Source organism: Populus alba, chromosome 1 (genome assembly GCF_005239225.2).
Source record: "Populus alba chromosome 1, ASM523922v2, whole genome shotgun sequence".
NCBI lineage: Eukaryota > Viridiplantae > Streptophyta > Magnoliopsida > Malpighiales > Salicaceae > Populus > Populus alba.
The window spans coordinates 2,509,617-2,527,911 of record NC_133284.1 but is presented as its reverse complement, the minus strand read 5'-3'; the positions used below and the strand labels follow the sequence as shown (position 1 = coordinate 2,527,911).

Sequence of the window (18,295 nt, the reverse complement as noted above, 5' to 3'; positions counted from 1 at the left end):
GCAGATTGCTCTAGCATCAGACTGGCAAGCTGACGTTCATGCCTTGAAACTCATCGACTCTTCCTTTATCTGCACCTAGACGGATTATTGCTAATCTTTTAGCCCTCACACAGAATTTTGAGCTTGCTCTCGGTCAGCTTTCCCCTACCGAGACCAGTAATTTTGCATATCAGTTACTGTTCAGGTATTCAGATTCTGATGCAAATCGATTTGGAAGCAGATTGTGAATCCAATGCTCCACAGGATTAGTATTTCTTCTTCCAATCTGTAAAATTCGTTCGTATATGTATACAGACATCGGTGGTTTAGTTCAATGAGATGCTGAATTCTCTATCAAAGTTGAATACCATTCACATCGGAAGTTACAATCTTCCACACCCTTGCAATTTATTACACTTCAATCAATGAACTAAATAAAAAAACATGGTTGTAATGTTATTAAGGAAACAACTATTTCATAACATGGTCCATTACACTTCCATCATCAGACTAAATTCAAACACAGTTGTAAAAATTAAAGATATACCATTTAACTAAAGCAGTATTTTCTAACTTTAGACAGTAAAGCAAACCCTATAACTTACCATTATACTATCGAACTACTGTCAGAAGAAATCTGCATTTTCATGGTTTTTCATCAACATCCTCATCAAAAGCGCGCAGCAACTCATCTACATCTGTCTTCTTTACAATTGATTGCTTCATGTTGCATCTCTCTCCTTCCCATTTATGAATAAGCCACAACTTCTCTCCAAGCCGATACTTATTCTCCTCATGCTTCTTAAGCCAACATATAAGATTCTGCGGATTCTCCAGCCAGCTCCTGTTCAGTCTCTCACTTGAATTCAAAGTACGAAACTTGGCCAACTGTCCAGATTCCATAAACACATTCCCACCTGATCTATACAACTCCTTTTGTCTTGGTATATACCGTTCTAATCCATAACCCAGTAACCCAGCACTCAAAATCACCACACTTCTCAGCAATTTAGGCCGATAACATAATAATACAAGAAAAAAGGACAACATCAGAGGATTCTTGACGTTTAGAATATCCAATGCTTCTGCTTCAGGTAATAACATCCCCTCGCCATCACTTGACAACAACCCAACCTCAAATGCCATGCACATTTGAGTGTGCATTTCATCGTTCATATCCATTGCCTTCAGCTGGAACTTGAAGCCATGGGTGCGGGCTATTCCAGAATACAAAGGGACTAGTGAAGGGCAAAGGCAGAGCTCGATTTTGAGAGAGATCATATTAGCAAACACTTTCATGAGGCCAGGAATTGCTGTTTGTGGAATGTGATGATGTGATCTCCAGCATGGGAGATAATCGCCTGCAGTGCCTGGATACGAGAATCTAAGGGAGACTGAGTCAACTTTGGAGACAAGGTATTGCAAATGCTTGCAAACTGCCGAGCAACAAACAAGGGTTTTAGGGTCTCCTGTTTTTTTCAGGATGGATACAATCAATTCATCAGGTAATTGAATGAATCTGCATGATACATCCAAACTACAGTCTTTCTTGGTCAATTTGGACACCGACATTTTCTTCGAAAGATGGGATTCAAAGGTTTCAACTGAAATTAAACAAGATAAAGTTTTAGTCAAAAACTAAATATGGTTAGTATGGCTTCAATAACCTCAAAAAAATAAAAGAGTAAAAGAGTTTTTCCAAACATAAACAAATTAATTGAACAATAATGACTAACCATTACATTGATTATCTAAGATTTATACTTATCAACAATCTATAAGTTTCTGAATTACTTTTAAAATTAAGAGCAAGAATAGATACACTTGACCCCACCAACCGACAAAACAAAATGAAAGATTCAACTGTAGTAAACAATACTGAAACCCTAACTTGAGATAGAAAATGCAAACCCTAACCTGTGATTAGTAATCTGTGAGCTCTGAGATTAGGGTTTGGATAGGAGAGATCAGAGCATGGGTAAGTTTCGAGCAGGGTGACGGCAGAACCAAACAGACAGAACACAATCTCGTTTGCTTTGCTTACCTGGAATGGAAGTCAATCCACACCTACTCACTGCCTTAAAAACATGTTAGAAAACACGTGGCAAGCACCCGTTTCACTTGGTTATACTGTTAAATACAATTTAGTCCCTCTAATTTAACAAAACTAATTAACTATTCTTTATAACCCTGGATTTTTCGAATTATTTTAATTTAGTTCTTCGGTTCTTCCCCCAATTGTATGTTTCATGACCGCATATGAGTTATAATTCAAAAGTTATTTTTTACAAATAACCTAGCTTAAAATTTAATTTAGATTAAATTTTAAATTAAATTGGGTAGAAATTAACATAGTATAACCCGATCAAAACCTAATTTAATTTTTTAAAACAAATCCCCAAATAACATTTTGAATTCTTAATAAAATATTGAAACATCAGTGTTTGGATTGATTTTCAAGTGAATTTAAATTAGATTAACTTGCCCACCCTAAGACTAGGCTGGAATAGATTTACTAACGTTACAGATATCTTCTTAACTAAAATATGCACAAGGTAAAAGCATGTTTGGTAGAAAAATATTCAAAACAATTTTTTTATTAAAAAAAAAAAAGGGAGAAACAGTACAAGTTAAAAGTTGAGAAGAAGTGTGAAGTAGAAAATTTGAACTTGTGATGAAAACAAAATTTTGACCCGATTTTGTATCAACTTTTTGATTTTAAGTTTAAAAGGTAATTATAATCAAACATATTGATGACTTTTCTTAAATTAAAAGGTTTAAATAAAAACAATAGTTTCTTTAATTTGTAAAAAATCGTTCATGTAAATTTTGCACATAAACCTGTGTGTATAGATAGTCTTGGTTTAGTTTAATGAGAAACCGGGTCCTTTATTCATGTTGGAAGTCACTATCTTTCACCCCTTTCCAATTCAATGACAGCTTTGTCATTCTCTGTAAGAGACTCAAAGATGCGACAAGGCTCCTCTCCATTCCATATTAATAACACCCAACTTGGTCACTTATCCCATCTAAAACTCAAAACCCGTGTCATGAGTTTTAATATATTATTTAAATGATATTATTTTGATTAAAAATTAAAAAAAAAAAAAATTGGACATAAAACCCGACAATGACTAGGTTTAGGGTCACCGAGTTCTCAGCCGAACTGGGTTTTATAATTATACTCCATTCTATTCAAATTATGCATCTACCCATGCCTAATGACGATGTAGGAAAAGGCTTTCAAGGCTGCTATTCTTGCCAGTTTGGGATTTCAAGCATTTCCCGACGATCAACAGAGAAAGTTGATAGACAAAACATTCTTAAAAAAAACAAATGAAAGCCACACATGCAAAAATGTCACAAAAGGGTGCTTGGTTGACTTCTCTTCAGAATCCTAATCAATTGATTAACCATCTGCAACCCGCTTGAGCTTGATAACACATATCATGCGGGGGGGGAGAATAAACAAAGCATAGCTAACTAAAGTAGTAAAAAAAACACTATCAGAAACATCAGCCATAACATCACAATAAATCAAAGATCAGAATAGTCACCATTGCTTATCCAACCACCATAGATCATTGCTGAATTTGAGCTTGTTCTTGGCAATTTTATCTTGCCGAGATCAGCATGTATGATTATCAACTACGCATATTCCGCCACAAATCAGGGTGGAAGCAGATTATGAATGCAATGCTCAATAGGAATAGTATTTTCACTCTTAATCAGTAAAAACCGTTCATATAATTGTGGCACACAATACCTGTGTATATTGTTTGTTTAGTTCAATGAGAAACTGAGTTCTCAATCAAAGTTGCATGCTATTCACGTCGAAAGTTGCCACTTTTGCGCCTTTTCAAGTTATTACACTTCCATCCTTGAACTAAATAAAAAAACATGCTTGCATTGCAATAAAGGAAACAACAATTTCATAACACATTCCATAGTTCAATGAGAGACTGAGTTCTCAATCAAAGTTGCATGCTATTCACGTCGAAAGTTACTACTTTCATGCCATTTCAAGTTATTACACTTCCATCCTTGAACTAAATAAAAAAAAAAAAACATGCTTGTATTGCAATTAAGGAAACAATAATTTCATAACACATTCCATAGTTCAATGAGAAACTGAGTTCTCAATCAAAGTCTCATGTCTACCTCCGCGCCTTTTCAAGTTATTACACTTCCATCCTTGAACTAAATAAAAAAACATGTTTGTATTGCAATTAAGGAAACAACAATTTCATAACACATTCCATAGTTCAATGAGAAACTGAGTTCTCAATCAAAGTCTCACATCAAAAGTTACTACTTCCGCGCCTTTTCAAGTTATTAAATTTCCATCCTTGAACTAAATAAAAAAAAAAACATGCTTGTAACAGTTAAAAGATTACCATTTAACTCAAGCATTATTTTCTAACTGTAGGGAGTAAAGCAAAACCTCGAACTTACCATAGTACTCATGTTACTACATTCAGAAGAAATCTTCATTTTCATTGTTTTCATCAATTTCCTCATCGAAAGCACGCAGCAACTCCTCCACATCGCTCTTCTTTACAATTGACTCATTCATGTTGCATCTCTCTCCTTCCCATTTATGAATAAGCCACAACTTCTCTGCAAGCTGATGCTTATTTTCCTCATGATTCTCAAGCCAACAAACCAAATTCTGTGGATCCTTGAGCCAGCTCTCATCCACTCTTGTCTTCGAACTCAAAGCACGAAACCTGGCGACCTGTTCAGATTCCATAAACACATTCCCTTCAGATCTATACTGTGCCTTACCTTCTGACCCATAACTCTCAGAACTCAAAATCACCATGCTTCTCAGCGTTTTAGGCCGATGGCATAATATTACAAGAAAAAAGGACAACATCAGAGAGCTCTTGACGTTTCCAATATACAACATGTTCGATTCAGGGAAAGAAATCTCCCCGTCAGCAAATGACAGCAACCCAATGTCAAAGGCTGTACACATATGAGTGTGCATTTTATCATTCATATCCACAGACTTCAGCAGGAACTTGAAGCTACGCCTGAGAGATACTCCATAATGACAAGGGAGTAGTGAAGGGCAAAGGCAGAGCTTAATTTCAAGAGCTTTCAGATTAACAAACAGTTTCATGAGGGCAGGGATTGCTGATTTCGGAATGTGGTAATGTGATTTCCAGCATGGGAGATACTGACCAGCCTCACCCGGATACGAGAATCTAAGGAAGACTGTGTCAACTTTGGTGACAAGGCATTGCAAGCGCTTGCAAACTGACAAGCAACGAATAAGGGTTTTGGCATCTTTAGTTCTTTTCAGGATGGTTACAATCAATTCATCTGGTAATTGAAAGAATCTGTCTGAGACATCTGAAATACAGTCTTTCTTGGTCAGTTTGGATACAGACATTTCTTTCCAAAAGATGGGATTCAAAGGTTTCTCCTGAAATTAAAGAGGATGCAGTTTTAGTAAAAGTTAAATATGGTTGGCAAGGCATCAATAATCTCACCTGCATAACAAATCATAATCTTACAAGGATTTTCCGAAAAACAATGAATTAAGCAATGATGACCAACTACAACATTAATTGTTTCAAGATTTTTTCTCATAAAGATTATAAGTTTCTGAATTACTTTTCACACAAAGATCAAGACTGGATACACTTGACTTCACCAATAAACAAAAAAAACAAGATTCAGCTGTAGGAAAAAAGATTGAAACCCTAGCTCGAATTGAAAATGCAAAACCTAACCAGAGTTTGAGAATGACAGAATTATAAAGGTGCTGCCTCCACCTCCAAGTATAATACCTATATCTCACTCTTCTCGGGTTCCTCAAGTATCAATTTAGAGTTGAACTCAAACTCAAACTCTTGATTGATCAATCTTTGTGCTCTGAAATTAGGGTTTTTGAGGGAAGAGATCAAAGCATCGGTAAGTTTGAAGCAGAATGAAAAAAAATGAAATTGCTCATATGGAAGTTAATCTACACCTACTACCTGCCATAAAAACATGCAAGAACACACATGTGACAAGCACACGTATCATTTGGTGCGGTTAAATATAATTAGTCTTTAATTTAGCAAAACTATTAATTATTCTTTATTGTCCCTAGATTTTTCAAATTATTATAATCTAGTTCTTCCATCAATTTCATGTTTTATTCTTAAAGTTTGTTTTCAACTAATTCTTGACTTTGAGTCTTGATTCAAAAGTTATTTTTCACAAATAACTTATGACAGTAACGAGTTTATGTTACAAACAGGTTTGTTAAAAAAAAAATACTTGAAACAACTTTTTTGAAGAGGAAAGATAGTACAAGTTAGAATCAATAAGTTACAAGTTGAAAATTTGATTAATACAATCTTTATTCAATTTTGTAACAACCTTTTGATTCAAGTCAAAAGTTATTATTAACCAAACATATTTATAGCTTTTCTTTGAGTCAAAAAGTTAAAAGAAAAAAAAATACAATCAATTTGCAAAAATCATGCATTTTCTCCTAAAAAGACTAATACGCTCGCTTATCAGTTATGCTATTCAGCTATGCAGATTTAGAAGCAAGTAGATATGGAAGCAGCACGTAATGCCCAATAGGATTGGGATCTTCTACTCTTTAATTTGTAAAAATCATTCCTGTAAATCTAGCACATAATCCTGTGTGTATACACTGGTTTAGATCACTGAGAAACCAGATGCTTTATTCATGTTGGAAGTCACTTATCTTTCACCCCTTTTCAATTTAATGACAAACATCACAGTTTTGTAATTAACTGTCAGAGACTCAAAGATGTGACAAGGCTCCTCTCCATTTAATTAAAAGATGTTCCAAATGAGAGTTAAGGCTTTCAAGTCTGTTGTTCGAGCCAATTTGGAATTTTATGAAGTAGCTAATGATGATCAAGAAAAAATTGATAGAAAAAGAAAGGAGGAGGAAAGCAACACATCTGCAAAAGAGTCACAAAAGGGAGCCTGATTGAATTCTCGTGAGAATTCTAATGTTTCAGCTTGAGCATGATAACGTGTATCAAGAGGGCAGGCAGAGCAATAAACAAAGCATAGCATAACTAATATTATACAAGACACAATCAAAACCATCAGCCGTAACATCACAATACATTAAAAGGCCAGAATAATCAACAATGCTTATCTAACCACCATAAATTATTCCTGATTTTGAGCTTACACTTGTCAATTTTCCCCTACAGAGATCTGTAGGTTTGATTATCAGTTATGCTGTTCAGCTATGCATATTCTGAGGCAATCGATATGGAAGCAGATTGTGAATGTAATGCTCAATAGGATTAGTATTTTCTCCTTTAAATCTGTGAAAATCATTCATATAATTGTGGCGCATGATACCTGTGCGTATATTGTTAGTTTAGTTCAATGAGATACTGAGTTCTCTGTCAAAGTTGCATGCTACTCACATCAGATGTTACTATCTTTCCCATCTTTTCAATTTATTACACCTGCATCCTTGAACTAAAAAAATCATGCTTATATGTTCAATTAAGGAAACAACAACTTCAAAGCGCGGTCCATTACATTTCTATCCTCAAATTAAAATCATGCACATCTGTAACAATTCAAGATATACAATTTAATTAATGAATTATTTTCTAACTTTAGAAAGTAAAGCAAACCCTAGAACTTACCATTGTACCAAAGTTACTACTGTCAGAAGAAATCTGCATTTTCATTGTTTCTCATCTTTGTTGTCCTCGTCAAAAGCCCCAGCAAATCCTCCACATGTCTCTCCTCTACAATCAATTTATTCACATTGCATCTCTCTCCTTTCCATTTATGAACAAGCCACAACTTCTCTCCAAGATGATGCTTATTTTCCTCATGCTTCTTAAGCCAATAAACCAGATTCTGCAGATTCATAGGCCAGCTCTTGTTCACTCTTGTATTAAAAATAAAAAATAAAAGGCATGGCCAGCTGTTTAGAATCCACAAACACCTTCCCTTCTTCTGATCAATACCCCAACTTACCTTCTGAACTATGTCCCTGTATCCCAGCACTCAAAATCACTGCTCTACTCAGAGTTTTAGGCTGGTGACATAATATTACAACATAAAAGGATAAAATCAGAGAATTCTCAATCTTTTCCAGATAAAACCTGTTCCATTCATGGGATAACATCCCTTCATCATCAAGTGACAAAGATCCAGCCTGAAAATCCATACACAATTGAGAGGATTTTATTGTTCATGCCCTCTTCCATCAGCTTGACTGTGAAAGCATGTCCATGATGCACTCCATAACAAGAAATTAGTGAAGGGAAAGGGCAGAGCTTAATTTTAAGAGATTTCATATTAACAAACACTTTCATGAGGGAAGTGAATGCCGATTGTGGAACGTGGTAATGTGATTTCCAGCATGGGAGATACTCACTAGCCTCACCTGAATACAAGAACCTAAGTATGATAGTGTCAGCTTTGGAGACAAGTCATTGCAAGTGCTTGCAAACTGTGGGGCAACAAATACAGGTTTTAAGGTCTCTTGTTTTTTCAGGACGATTACAATCACTTCATCAGGTAATTAAATGAATCTGCATGAGACATCTGAAATATAATCTTTCCAGGTAAATTTGGATACCGAATTCTCTTTTGCGAAAGATAGAATTCAAAAGTTCCTCCTAAAATTAAAGAAAATACTATTTTAGTCAAAACTAAATACATGGCTACCATGTCTTCAATAACCTTTCCTTGAAAAAATATCACAAACTTACTGGCATTTTCCAAGCTCAAACAATAATGCCTGGCAACAACATTAATTGTCCAAGCTTTCTTCTCATCAAGAGTATACAAGTTTCTGAACTACTTACGAGCAGGACTAGACACACTTGACCTCGCCAATAAAAAAAGAATGAAAGATTCAGCTGTAGTAAACAAGAGTTCAAAATGCAAACCCTAACCTGTGAGAATAACAGAATTGAAAATAAGCAGCCTCCACTTCCAAGTATGATATATCAATCTCCTCTCCTATCCTCTCCGTTTCCTAGAGAAACAAGTATGAATTGGACTCAAACTCGAGAGATTGAGTATCCATCTGTAAGCTCTGAAATTAGGGTTGAGGGGAGAGATCAGAGCATCGCTAGGTTTGGAGCAGAGTGGAGAGAGAACCAAGCACACGTCACTATTACTTGGTTTTAGTGTAATATATATGTTAGTCCCTAACGTTTAACAACACTAATTAGTTAGTCCTTATACCCCCATTGAACTCTTACTATATTGTACTTATTATTTTAATACTTTTGTAGCTTAGTCCTTCTATTATTTTTGTTTTTTTATCAGTTATAAAAGACAGGACAATAACTCGGAAATTAACTTGTAATCTAATCTAAGTTGAATTTTAAAAAAATAAAATAAAAATTGATTTGATATGACTTAATCAATTTAACATCAACTACAAATTAATGATATGTTATTTGTAAATTACATGCTAAATTTTGTTAATAAAAATGTATCTAATGAAAATACAATAGATTACATTATGAATTGAGTTTTCCTCTAGTGTTAATTTGATATATGGTTTTAGTTAAATATTAATTATATTTTAATTTTTAATTGATGATAAGAATCATTTCATATATTTATTGACTTTAAAAGTAATTAGATTTTCTAATAGAATCACAATTTATATAAGACACATAACTTAAAATATCCAACTAGTATTAATAATTCTATCATTAACTTGTAATCATAATTACTGTTAAATTATCTTGCTATATTAATAATTACTTGTAATCATAATTACAGCTAATTGCTTTTCAATTCCGATTCACATACCTAGATGCAAATCGAGTTTTACTTTTGTTTTTTTTTTCTTTTTCCCTACATCTATGGCTAACTTTCAATTATTTTCACTTGATATTGTTAACATAAATTTATTTTTCAACTTTTTTGTAAAAGTAACATTTTTTACATTATATAGTTAAATAAAATCATTTTTAACAAATGAATACATTGTGTAAAACCTGTCCGATAATTAATTTAAAGGATGATTCATGTGACAGAGGGTTGATCTTCATATTTTTATTCAAAAAAAAATCAAGCTGATTTTTTAAAAAGATTAAAATAACATTGTTTTATCAATTTTTCTTACAAAAAAAAAATCAATGAATTAAAAGTCAAATTACCAGATTAATCTGATCAATAAATAAATTTAAATATTTAACCAACCAAAAAAAAAAAATCAAGTCTAGACCCCTATAGATGATTTGATGGCTCGATAGAGCCTGATATCATCCACAACTGAGTTACCATACATGCTAGATTGTTATTAGTCATTTGACATTTTCGTAGTACATAAATACCATAGCCATAAAAATATCAATTTTGTTTTCAATGTTAATCTAATTTAATTAAAGCTTAATTTTAACCTTTCAATTTTTCTGACATTAATCGTAATACATAAATAGTGGAAGACTAGAAGGGAACGAATTTCACAAAATCTCCTTTTTTATGGTAAATATAAACCTTTCGTTTTTAATTTCATTCACTTGCTTATAATTATAATTATAATTAATAAATATCCATACAAGGTAGGCTTCATTTTAAAATAGAAAAAAAGATATGTGTCAATCTAAATAACTATTGATTTGAATTCAAAGGTTATATAGTATTTGAGAAACATATACCACAGATAATGTTCCAAATTTATTAAATCTAATAATGGTAGGATTTAAACCCTTTTTCTTATTTAGAAATACAAGAAAGGATAAGGTTGAAGGGTCGGTGAAAATGAGATAATCTTTACGTTATATATAAAGATAATGAGAAGTGAAATTATTATATATACTCTATAAAATTAGGATTAGTGGTTCAATATTAATTGGATGAGCACCATACATGTTCTCATATTCGAGTTGTGGTTGTAAATTAAAATAAAAAATATAAATTAAAATAATCATTTAATAGGTAACCCAGTAGTAAAAACTTGGAACTAAAAAATTTACTTTTTTTTTAGTTTTAAATTCGAGCTATGTGGTTACTAATATGATAATCACTAGAAACTTATATGGTCATTAATTTTAAGGCTCGTAAGATTAGTCGAAATATGCGCAAGCTAACCAAATGATAATTATAAAAATATATATCTGCAAATTAAAACCTCAAATTAAGAATTAGTCTACAATTTTCAATCATATTGTCGCACGTGTGCGGCGGCGCGGCGATCGTCCACTACCAACCCTTCATGATGGTGTGGTGTGTCTATTTGGCGTGGAAAAAATGGTGAGACAAGGAGTTCTTTGTCTCTAAGCTAAAAAATGGACTGGGAGTCGCCACCTAGTATTCTGGTTACTAGGAACCCTAACTGGTCTCAGAGATGGGGTACGGAGACTGGTTGCGTAAAGGGAAGGTGTTAGCACCCCAACTACGCCCTACCTAAGGTAGGCTGCATTGTTTTGTCTAATAAAATCTAAGTCACGTGGTGGTTTCCTATTGTCCAGGATATGCATTACATGTAATGTCATACCCCGGGTTCTATTGTCCAAACAAAAAAAGAATTAAATATTCAGAATACGCATTACGTGTAATGTCATACCCTAGGTTTTATTGTCCAAAAAAAAAAAGAATTAAATATCCGGAATATGCATTACGTGTAATGTCATACCCCAGGTTTTATTGTCCAAAAAAAAAAAAAAGGAATTAAATATCCGGAATATGCATTACGTGTAATGTCATACCCCAGGTTTTATTGTCCAAAAAATAAAATTTTTGTTGTTTTTGAAATATTGGCCAATATTCTCTTGACTTTAATAAACTGGTTATTAAAGCCAAAATGCATGATAAAATATTTTTTTTTTTTGTGTATGAAAAATACAATATGAATTTTTTAGCTTTGAGACACTTGGCCGTATGCACAAAAACATTTTTCTCTTTTTATTTTTATTTTTTTTGTATTTTTGTGGAAGTTTTTGACGAAAACCGGGTATTTGAAAATCAGATTTTTGTATTTTTTAACAACATAAAAACAAATATCACCCAATATTAATCAAAATGACATAAAAATTACGCGGAAAAATTATAAAATGCTGAAACAAATATTTTTGATTTTTTTTTTTGAAATGGGCCGGGTGAGGCCCAAATACATGGGTTGGGCCGAACCTGGCCCAAAATGCATGGGCTGGTTACTGTGCACATAGTAACCGGGTTACTGTGCGCACAGTAACCAGAAAATTAATTAGCGTGTATAGTAACCGGGTTAATGTGCACACAGTAACCGTGAATTAATTAGCCAGTTACTGTGCACAGCACAGTAACTAGCTAATTAATCTTCATCTGGTGCAGAACGTAAACATTCTGCATGCAGATGAAGCCGAAGCCGAAGCAAAAAAAAAAATGGCAGTGGAGAAAGTTACCTGGAACGGTGACGATGCTGGCGGCAGCGGAGGCGGTGTAGTAGTCGGCTGCTGTCCTCTTTCTTTCTCTCCTTTGTTTCTGTTCACCGTCACCTTGGGTCAGTTTTTTCTCCGTTATTCCCTCTCTATGTTCTGCTCCTCTTCTTCCTCTTCGGTTCTGCTGTGGCGGTGGCAGTGTCGATGGTGCAGGATGGCGGTGGCAACTGCTGTTGCTCTTCTTCTCCAGTACTCCTTTCTTGTCCCTTCCCTTTCTCTTCTCTGTTTCAGTGGCTGGTTTTCCCTTTCTTCCTCTGTCTTCTTCTTCAGTTTCCCTCCTCTTTTCTACAACCCCTCTCTCACGTTGTTCTCAGCTTTTTCTTCTCCCTTTCGGTCCCTCTTCAAAAAGCTTAGTTCTCTCTCTCCCTCACGGTTTTCTTTCAACAATACTGCCAGCCCTCCCCTCTGTTTTTTTCTCTTTTCTGTCCTCCCTCCATGCGTGCTGCTGTTCTTCCTCCATTTATAGCCCGTGAGCATGTGTTTTTTTTTCATCGTGGGGTCATGCGGCGGCTGGTCGGGCGCGGCTGTCCAGGCGTGCCTCCCTTAGTTTCGGCGGTGCGGTAGGTGGTCGGCCAATGTCTTCGGTCGATGGGCTGGAGGGACCAACACCATTAATTATACATTCTTTTTCCTTCTTTACTGCTGTATGTTAGGCGGGGAAGAAAGGGGAACAGTGCCATTCAAAACGGCACCGTTTAGCCTTTCTTTTTTTTTTTTTTTTTTTAAGTATGAAACGGCGTCGTTTTGGATAAAACGCGCCGTTTCATTTAAAAATGGCGCCAGAACGCGCCAAATTCCAAATCAGCCCTCAATCATCCTTTTCTTTTCCATTGCGTCCCTGCCAATTTCGGTCCCTGCCCCCATAGTTGGCCGCGTTTTTCACTTTGGTCCTTGGCCTTTGATTTATGCAATTCAGCCCTTAATTGATCAATAAACTTCTAATTTCTTCAATTAGGCCCCTGAATCGATTCAATACAGCTCCCTCTATATTCGCGCCTTTTCCAAATTGGTCCCTGGTTTCGGATTTTCGCAATTAAGCCCCTAATTGGCCCTTAAACTTCAAAATTCATGCAATTAAGCCCCTGATTTGGCCTAATAAATTTCTAAAAAATATATTTTGGCCCCAGAACTTAAATTTTTTCTAATTAAAGCCCAAATTGATTTAAAAATCAATTTTTCTCGCAATCCAAACCCCTAAAAATCCCATTAAAAATCCAATCATGTCCATAAACCTCCAAATTTAGGCTTTTTCCTCAAAATTCAAATTTTCCTTCTAAATAGGGCTCTCATCCTTCAAGAATATACTTCCAAAAATCCAATCTTTGTATTTTTAACCTCCTGGACCAATTTTCTGACCATTTTCTGAGCGCTTCCCCCCTTTGTTATTTTTCTAACCTCCTTTGGCTATTTATTTATTTGTTTTTTTTTATTATTTATTTTTTTGCGGGGACCCAAAAATGGGTTACAACATATGCCCCTTCTTTACAATGCTTACGAAGCAAGGACTTTGCAAAGTAAGTTTTGTAAAGATAAACAAAAGTAAACTTCCGAAACTGATCTTCTCATAACTTGGTTGATCCGAAACCCTTCATTTATAGCAATTCTCTCCAACCAGAACTAAAATCTTTGTGTGGCTAGGCTAAACTGAGATCCCTTCGCCGATCCCCTTCAACCAGAACCGAAAAAATCCTTTCCAATCAGGTTAATCTGAGAGCTCTTCGCCGATCCCTTTTAACCATAACCAAGGTCTGTGTGGTTGGGCTGAACTGAGATCCTTTCGCTGATCCCCTTTAACCAGAACCAAAATCAAATCCTTTCCAATTAGGTTAAACTGAGATCTCTTCGTCGATCCCCTTTAACCATAACCAAGGTCTGTGTGGTTGGGCTGAACTGAGATCCTTTCACTGATCCCTTTCAACCAGAACCAAAATCCTTTCCAATTAGGTTAAACTGAGATCCCTTCACCGATCCCCTTTAACCATAACCAAGGTCTGTGTGGTTGGGCTGAACTGAGATCCTTTCGCCGATCCCCTTCAACCAGAACCAAAATCCTGTGTGGTTGGGCTGAACTGAGATCCCTTCGTCGATCCCCTTCAACCAGAACCAAAATCAAATCCTTTCCAATTAGGTTAAACTGAGATCTCTTTGTCGATCCCCTTTAACCATAACCAAGGTGTGTGTAGGGTTGGGCTGAACTGAGATCCCTTCGCCGATCCCCTTCAACCGGAACCAAAATCAAATCCTTTCCAATTAGGTTAAACTGAGATCTCTTCCCCGATCCCCTTTAACCATAACCAAGGTGTGTGTGGTTGGGCTGAACTGAGATCCCTTCGCTGATCCCCTTTAACCAGAACCAAAATCAAATCCTTTCCAATTAGGTTAAACTGAGATCTCTTCGTCGATCCCCTTTAACCATAACCAAGGTGTGTGTAGGGTTGGGCTGAACTGAGATCCCTTCGCCGATCCCCTTCAACCGGAACCAAAATCAAATCCTTTCCAATTAGGTTAAACTGAGATCTCTTCGTCGATCCCCTTTAACCATAACCAAGGTGTGTGTGGTTGGGCTGAACTGAGATCCCTTCGCTAATCCCCTTCAACCAGAACCAAAATCCTGTTGTGGTTAATCCTGCGATTCCTTCTGGCAATCTCCTTTAACCATAAATATGTTCCTTCTTCAAGATGATAAGGTTTGAATTGAAAATTCTTCTTGATTGATCTTCCTATTCCTTTGAGATTTCCCTAATGTTAGAGTTTATCTCATCTTCTTCCCATTCCAGGGTCAAAACCATGAATCTTTGTTGTTTCTCCAAATCAACAATTCTTTCTTTGACCCTAATCTTGCTGGACTATTGAGGATTTTTTTTTTTTTACCAAGTCAACAAAAATGTTTGATGCAATGCTTTGTGGTTGGATGCCATGCATGCATCCTTACCTGTTTTGGAAACATAGGTCCCCTCACTTCCTTCAATTTCTGACACTCTCTCTTGATACGACCTTGTTCATGTGCTCGCAATGGCATGCTGGATTCCTTTCTCATCAAGTCTCTTCTTTCCATCTCATCCCAGGGAAGAAGATCCCCAACCTTGTCATTAGGTGACCCTTTTTCTAAAATGCATGCTTTGTCGCTGCTTCTTACATGCTCTTATCAGTGCTTTAATTTGTTTTTCTCGAATTAAAGGCTTTTTGGTTTTCGTTCCAACACGCAACAAAATCTTTTCCAAAAAATCCTTCAAAAGACTTGAATTTGTACATGACAACCGGAACCTTTAAAATATGCATCAAAAACTCTTTTAAGCAAATCCTATTTTGGTTTCTGGACTGCGGTTTGTCTTTAAGCCAAGGCTTTTATCCAAAGTGGCCTTCTGTTTAAGCTTTAAGTATCTGTATCTATGTGAAGAAATCGTGTAGAAAAGGGAAATGTTTCCTAAAAACGGATTATCACTCATTTGTCAAATCCTGTGAGATATGAGACCAACATTTATTAACCCAAATTATGTGCACTTGATTAGAAAGGACTTCTGAATGCTTGTGATGTAGGTTATGTCTATGGGATATGAAAGAAAAGGACGCTTTAAGGCTCAACAGTGTTTGAGGGTTTAAGGACTTAAGACCACTCTTTTTTGAAACTGACTCATAGGTTGCATTTGGAGAAGCCTGCTTAAGGATCCTCCTCTTGGTCTTCAAGCATTATCAAACCACCATCTTTTTTCTTTTTCTTTTCATGGGATTGCCCCCAATTGTGGGGTTCTAACTTTCAAATATCTAAGTCCTCGTTTCTTTCTCTCTTTTTTCTGTGTTTTGTCAACCCCTTTCTTTTTCTCTTTTTTTTTTTCTCACCATTGTTTTCATCCTTAACAAAAGATCTCTTATTGCCCCCAGTGTAGGGTGTGGTCTAAGTCGGGTTTTTATAAAGAAGAAACTCAATCCGGCTCAAATGGGGACTACAAAGGATAAAATTTTTAGAAAGTGAAGGGATGACAAAGATGGCCTTTCCTCATTTCAAAACGCACATTATTAGGATTGATAAACCTTGTTCTTATCTTGGAAGGAAACATGCTATCAGGGGCAGGGTTTCATCATATGGTTAGCTTTAGGGTTTGCTTGGTTCAGTCACCTTTTTACTAGGAAGAGCTTAAATTTCATTTTTGAGCGTTTTATGATATATTCCTTGTAATCATGCACAAAACCGATTCTTTCGAGAGATTTTTTTGGAGAGAAACAAATTACGCATTGTGAGATCCATGCAATGAAAAAAAGGGTTCTTTACACAAAGAAATCATGGCCAAACTTGCTTTATTAATTTTAGGAGAAAGCTGAACACATTAGACATAATATCTCTTTACAGAATCAGAATTCACAGGTCTGGCTAGATCTTCTCCATCCATTCTAGACAACTTCAAAGCTCCTCCTGAGAAAGCCTTATTCACTATATAGGGACCTTCATAATTTGGGGCCCATTTGCTTCGATCTTCTCCTGGTAAAGCTAATAGTTTCTTTAGCACTAGATCTCCTTCCTTGAATATGCGAGGTCGGACCTTCTTGTCATATGCCTTGGCCATCCTCTTCTGGTAAAGTTGGTGATGACAGATTGCAGCCAACCTCTTTTCACTGATCAGGTTTAACTATTCATATCTTACTTTGGCCCATTCAGCTTCTTCTAATCCTGAATCCATTAAAACCCTCAACGAAGGTATTTCTACTTCCAAAGGCATCACCGCCTCCATTCCATATACCAGAGCATACGGAGTAGTTCCTGTCGAGGTCCTTACGGTAGTGCGATATGCATGGAGAGCGAACGGCAACATCTCATGCCAATCCTTGTAAGTGATTACCATCTTCTGAATAATTTTCTTGATGTTCTTGTTGGCTGCTTCCACGACACCATTCATCTTGGGCCTATATGGTGAGGAATTTGAATGCTTGATTTTCCACTTGGTGCAAAGCTCCACGATCATTTTGCTATTGAAATTCTGTGCATTATCGGTCACTATCTTTTCGGGTGGACCATAACGACAAATCAAATCTTTTTCTATAAACTTCTTCACCATTTTCTGTGTTACATGAGCATACGAACTGGCTTCTACCCATTTCGTGAAGTAGTCAATAGCTACGAGGATGAATCTATGCCCATTGTTGGCTTTTGGGTTAACTGGTCCAATCACATCAATTCCCCACATCGCAAATGGCCAAGGAGATGTTAGGTTAATCAGAGGGGTTGGAGGTGCATTGACCTTATCACTATGTACCTGACACTTGTGACATTTCCTGACATAGTCGATGCAGTCTTTTTCTAATGTCATCCAGAAGTAACCGACCCTTTGTATCTTCCTTGCTACCATATGCCCGTTAGCATGAGTTGAACAAATCCCTTCATGCACCTTCCGTAAAGCATTTTTAGCATCTGTCTCATTCAAACACCTTAGCAAAGTTCCATCAAATGATCTCTTATACAGAATCTCTCCGTCCAGGTAGAAATCCATGGCCAGCCTTTTTAGGGTTTTCTTATCCATCTTCGAAGCTCCTACTGGATATTCCTGATTTTGCAACAAATTCTTGATATCGTAGTACCAAGGCTTTCCATCTACCTCTCCTTCAACTGAGTAGCAATGAGCTGGGTTATTTCTGATGTCTATGTGTACGGGATGTACCTTATGCCCGAGATCCATTGTTGCCATAGCAGCTAACGTGGCCAAAGCATCCGCAAAATGGTTCCCTTCTCTTCCTAGATGGGTGAACCTTATCTCTTTGAATTCTTCTGACAGTGTGGATAAATATTCCTGGTATGGCCTCAACTTTTCTTCCTTTGTTTACCACTCTCCTTTCACCTAACAGATAATCAACATTGAGTCCCCATATACATCTATCTTTCTGATCTTCAACTCTAATGCAGCTTCTAAACCCAAGATACAAGCCTC

General features: G+C 36.0%; 2 protein-coding genes across 8 annotated transcripts; both read right to left on the bottom strand.

The window, feature by feature from the left end:
• Positions 1-415: 415 nt before the first annotated feature.
• Positions 416-2,024, bottom strand: LOC118061199 (uncharacterized). The gene is made up of 2 exons (XM_035074592.2): positions 1,897-2,024; positions 416-1,583 (listed from the first exon to the last, which is right to left on the bottom strand). Exon 2 carries the CDS (start codon positions 1,549-1,551, stop codon positions 625-627), a length of 927 nt encoding a protein of 308 aa, XP_034930483.1. The 5' UTR covers positions 1,552-1,583; positions 1,897-2,024; the 3' UTR covers positions 416-624.
• A 2,156-nt stretch (positions 2,025-4,180) lies between these two features.
• LOC118061248 (uncharacterized) lies at positions 4,181-9,126 on the bottom strand. Of its 7 annotated transcripts, none has more exons than XM_035074677.2 (3): positions 7,629-9,126; positions 5,781-5,865; positions 4,181-5,413 (listed from the first exon to the last, which is right to left on the bottom strand). In XM_035074677.2, the coding sequence occupies exon 3, from the start codon at positions 5,378-5,380 to the stop codon at positions 4,457-4,459; it is 924 nt and encodes a 307-aa protein (XP_034930568.1). In that variant the 5' UTR covers positions 5,381-5,413; positions 5,781-5,865; positions 7,629-9,126; the 3' UTR covers positions 4,181-4,456. The 7 variants fall into 7 exon arrangements, with proteins under 7 accessions (XP_034930568.1, XP_034930563.1, XP_034930564.1 ...); XM_035074672.2 differs by lacking the exon at positions 5,781-5,865 and having other exon boundaries at positions 7,629-8,394; positions 8,895-9,126; XM_035074673.2 differs by lacking the exon at positions 5,781-5,865 and having other exon boundaries at positions 7,629-8,380; positions 8,895-9,126.
• Positions 9,127-18,295: the final 9,169 nt, after the last annotated feature.

What these genes read in the sequence shown, in the direction of transcription:
- LOC118061199 (XM_035074592.2), bottom strand. Translation starts at nt 1,551, where the DNA reads ATGTCGGTGTCCAAATTGACCAAGAAAGACTGTAGTTTGGATGTATCA.
- LOC118061248 (XM_035074672.2), bottom strand. Translation starts at nt 7,673, where the DNA reads ATGAAAATGCAGATTTCTTCTGACAGTAGTAACTTTGGTACAATG. An exon ending in GTAGTAACTTTGGTACAATG is followed by an intron (nt 5,414 to 7,628) that starts GTAAGTTCTAGG and finishes CTTTAATTTCAG; the next exon opens with GAGAAACCTTTGAATCCCAT.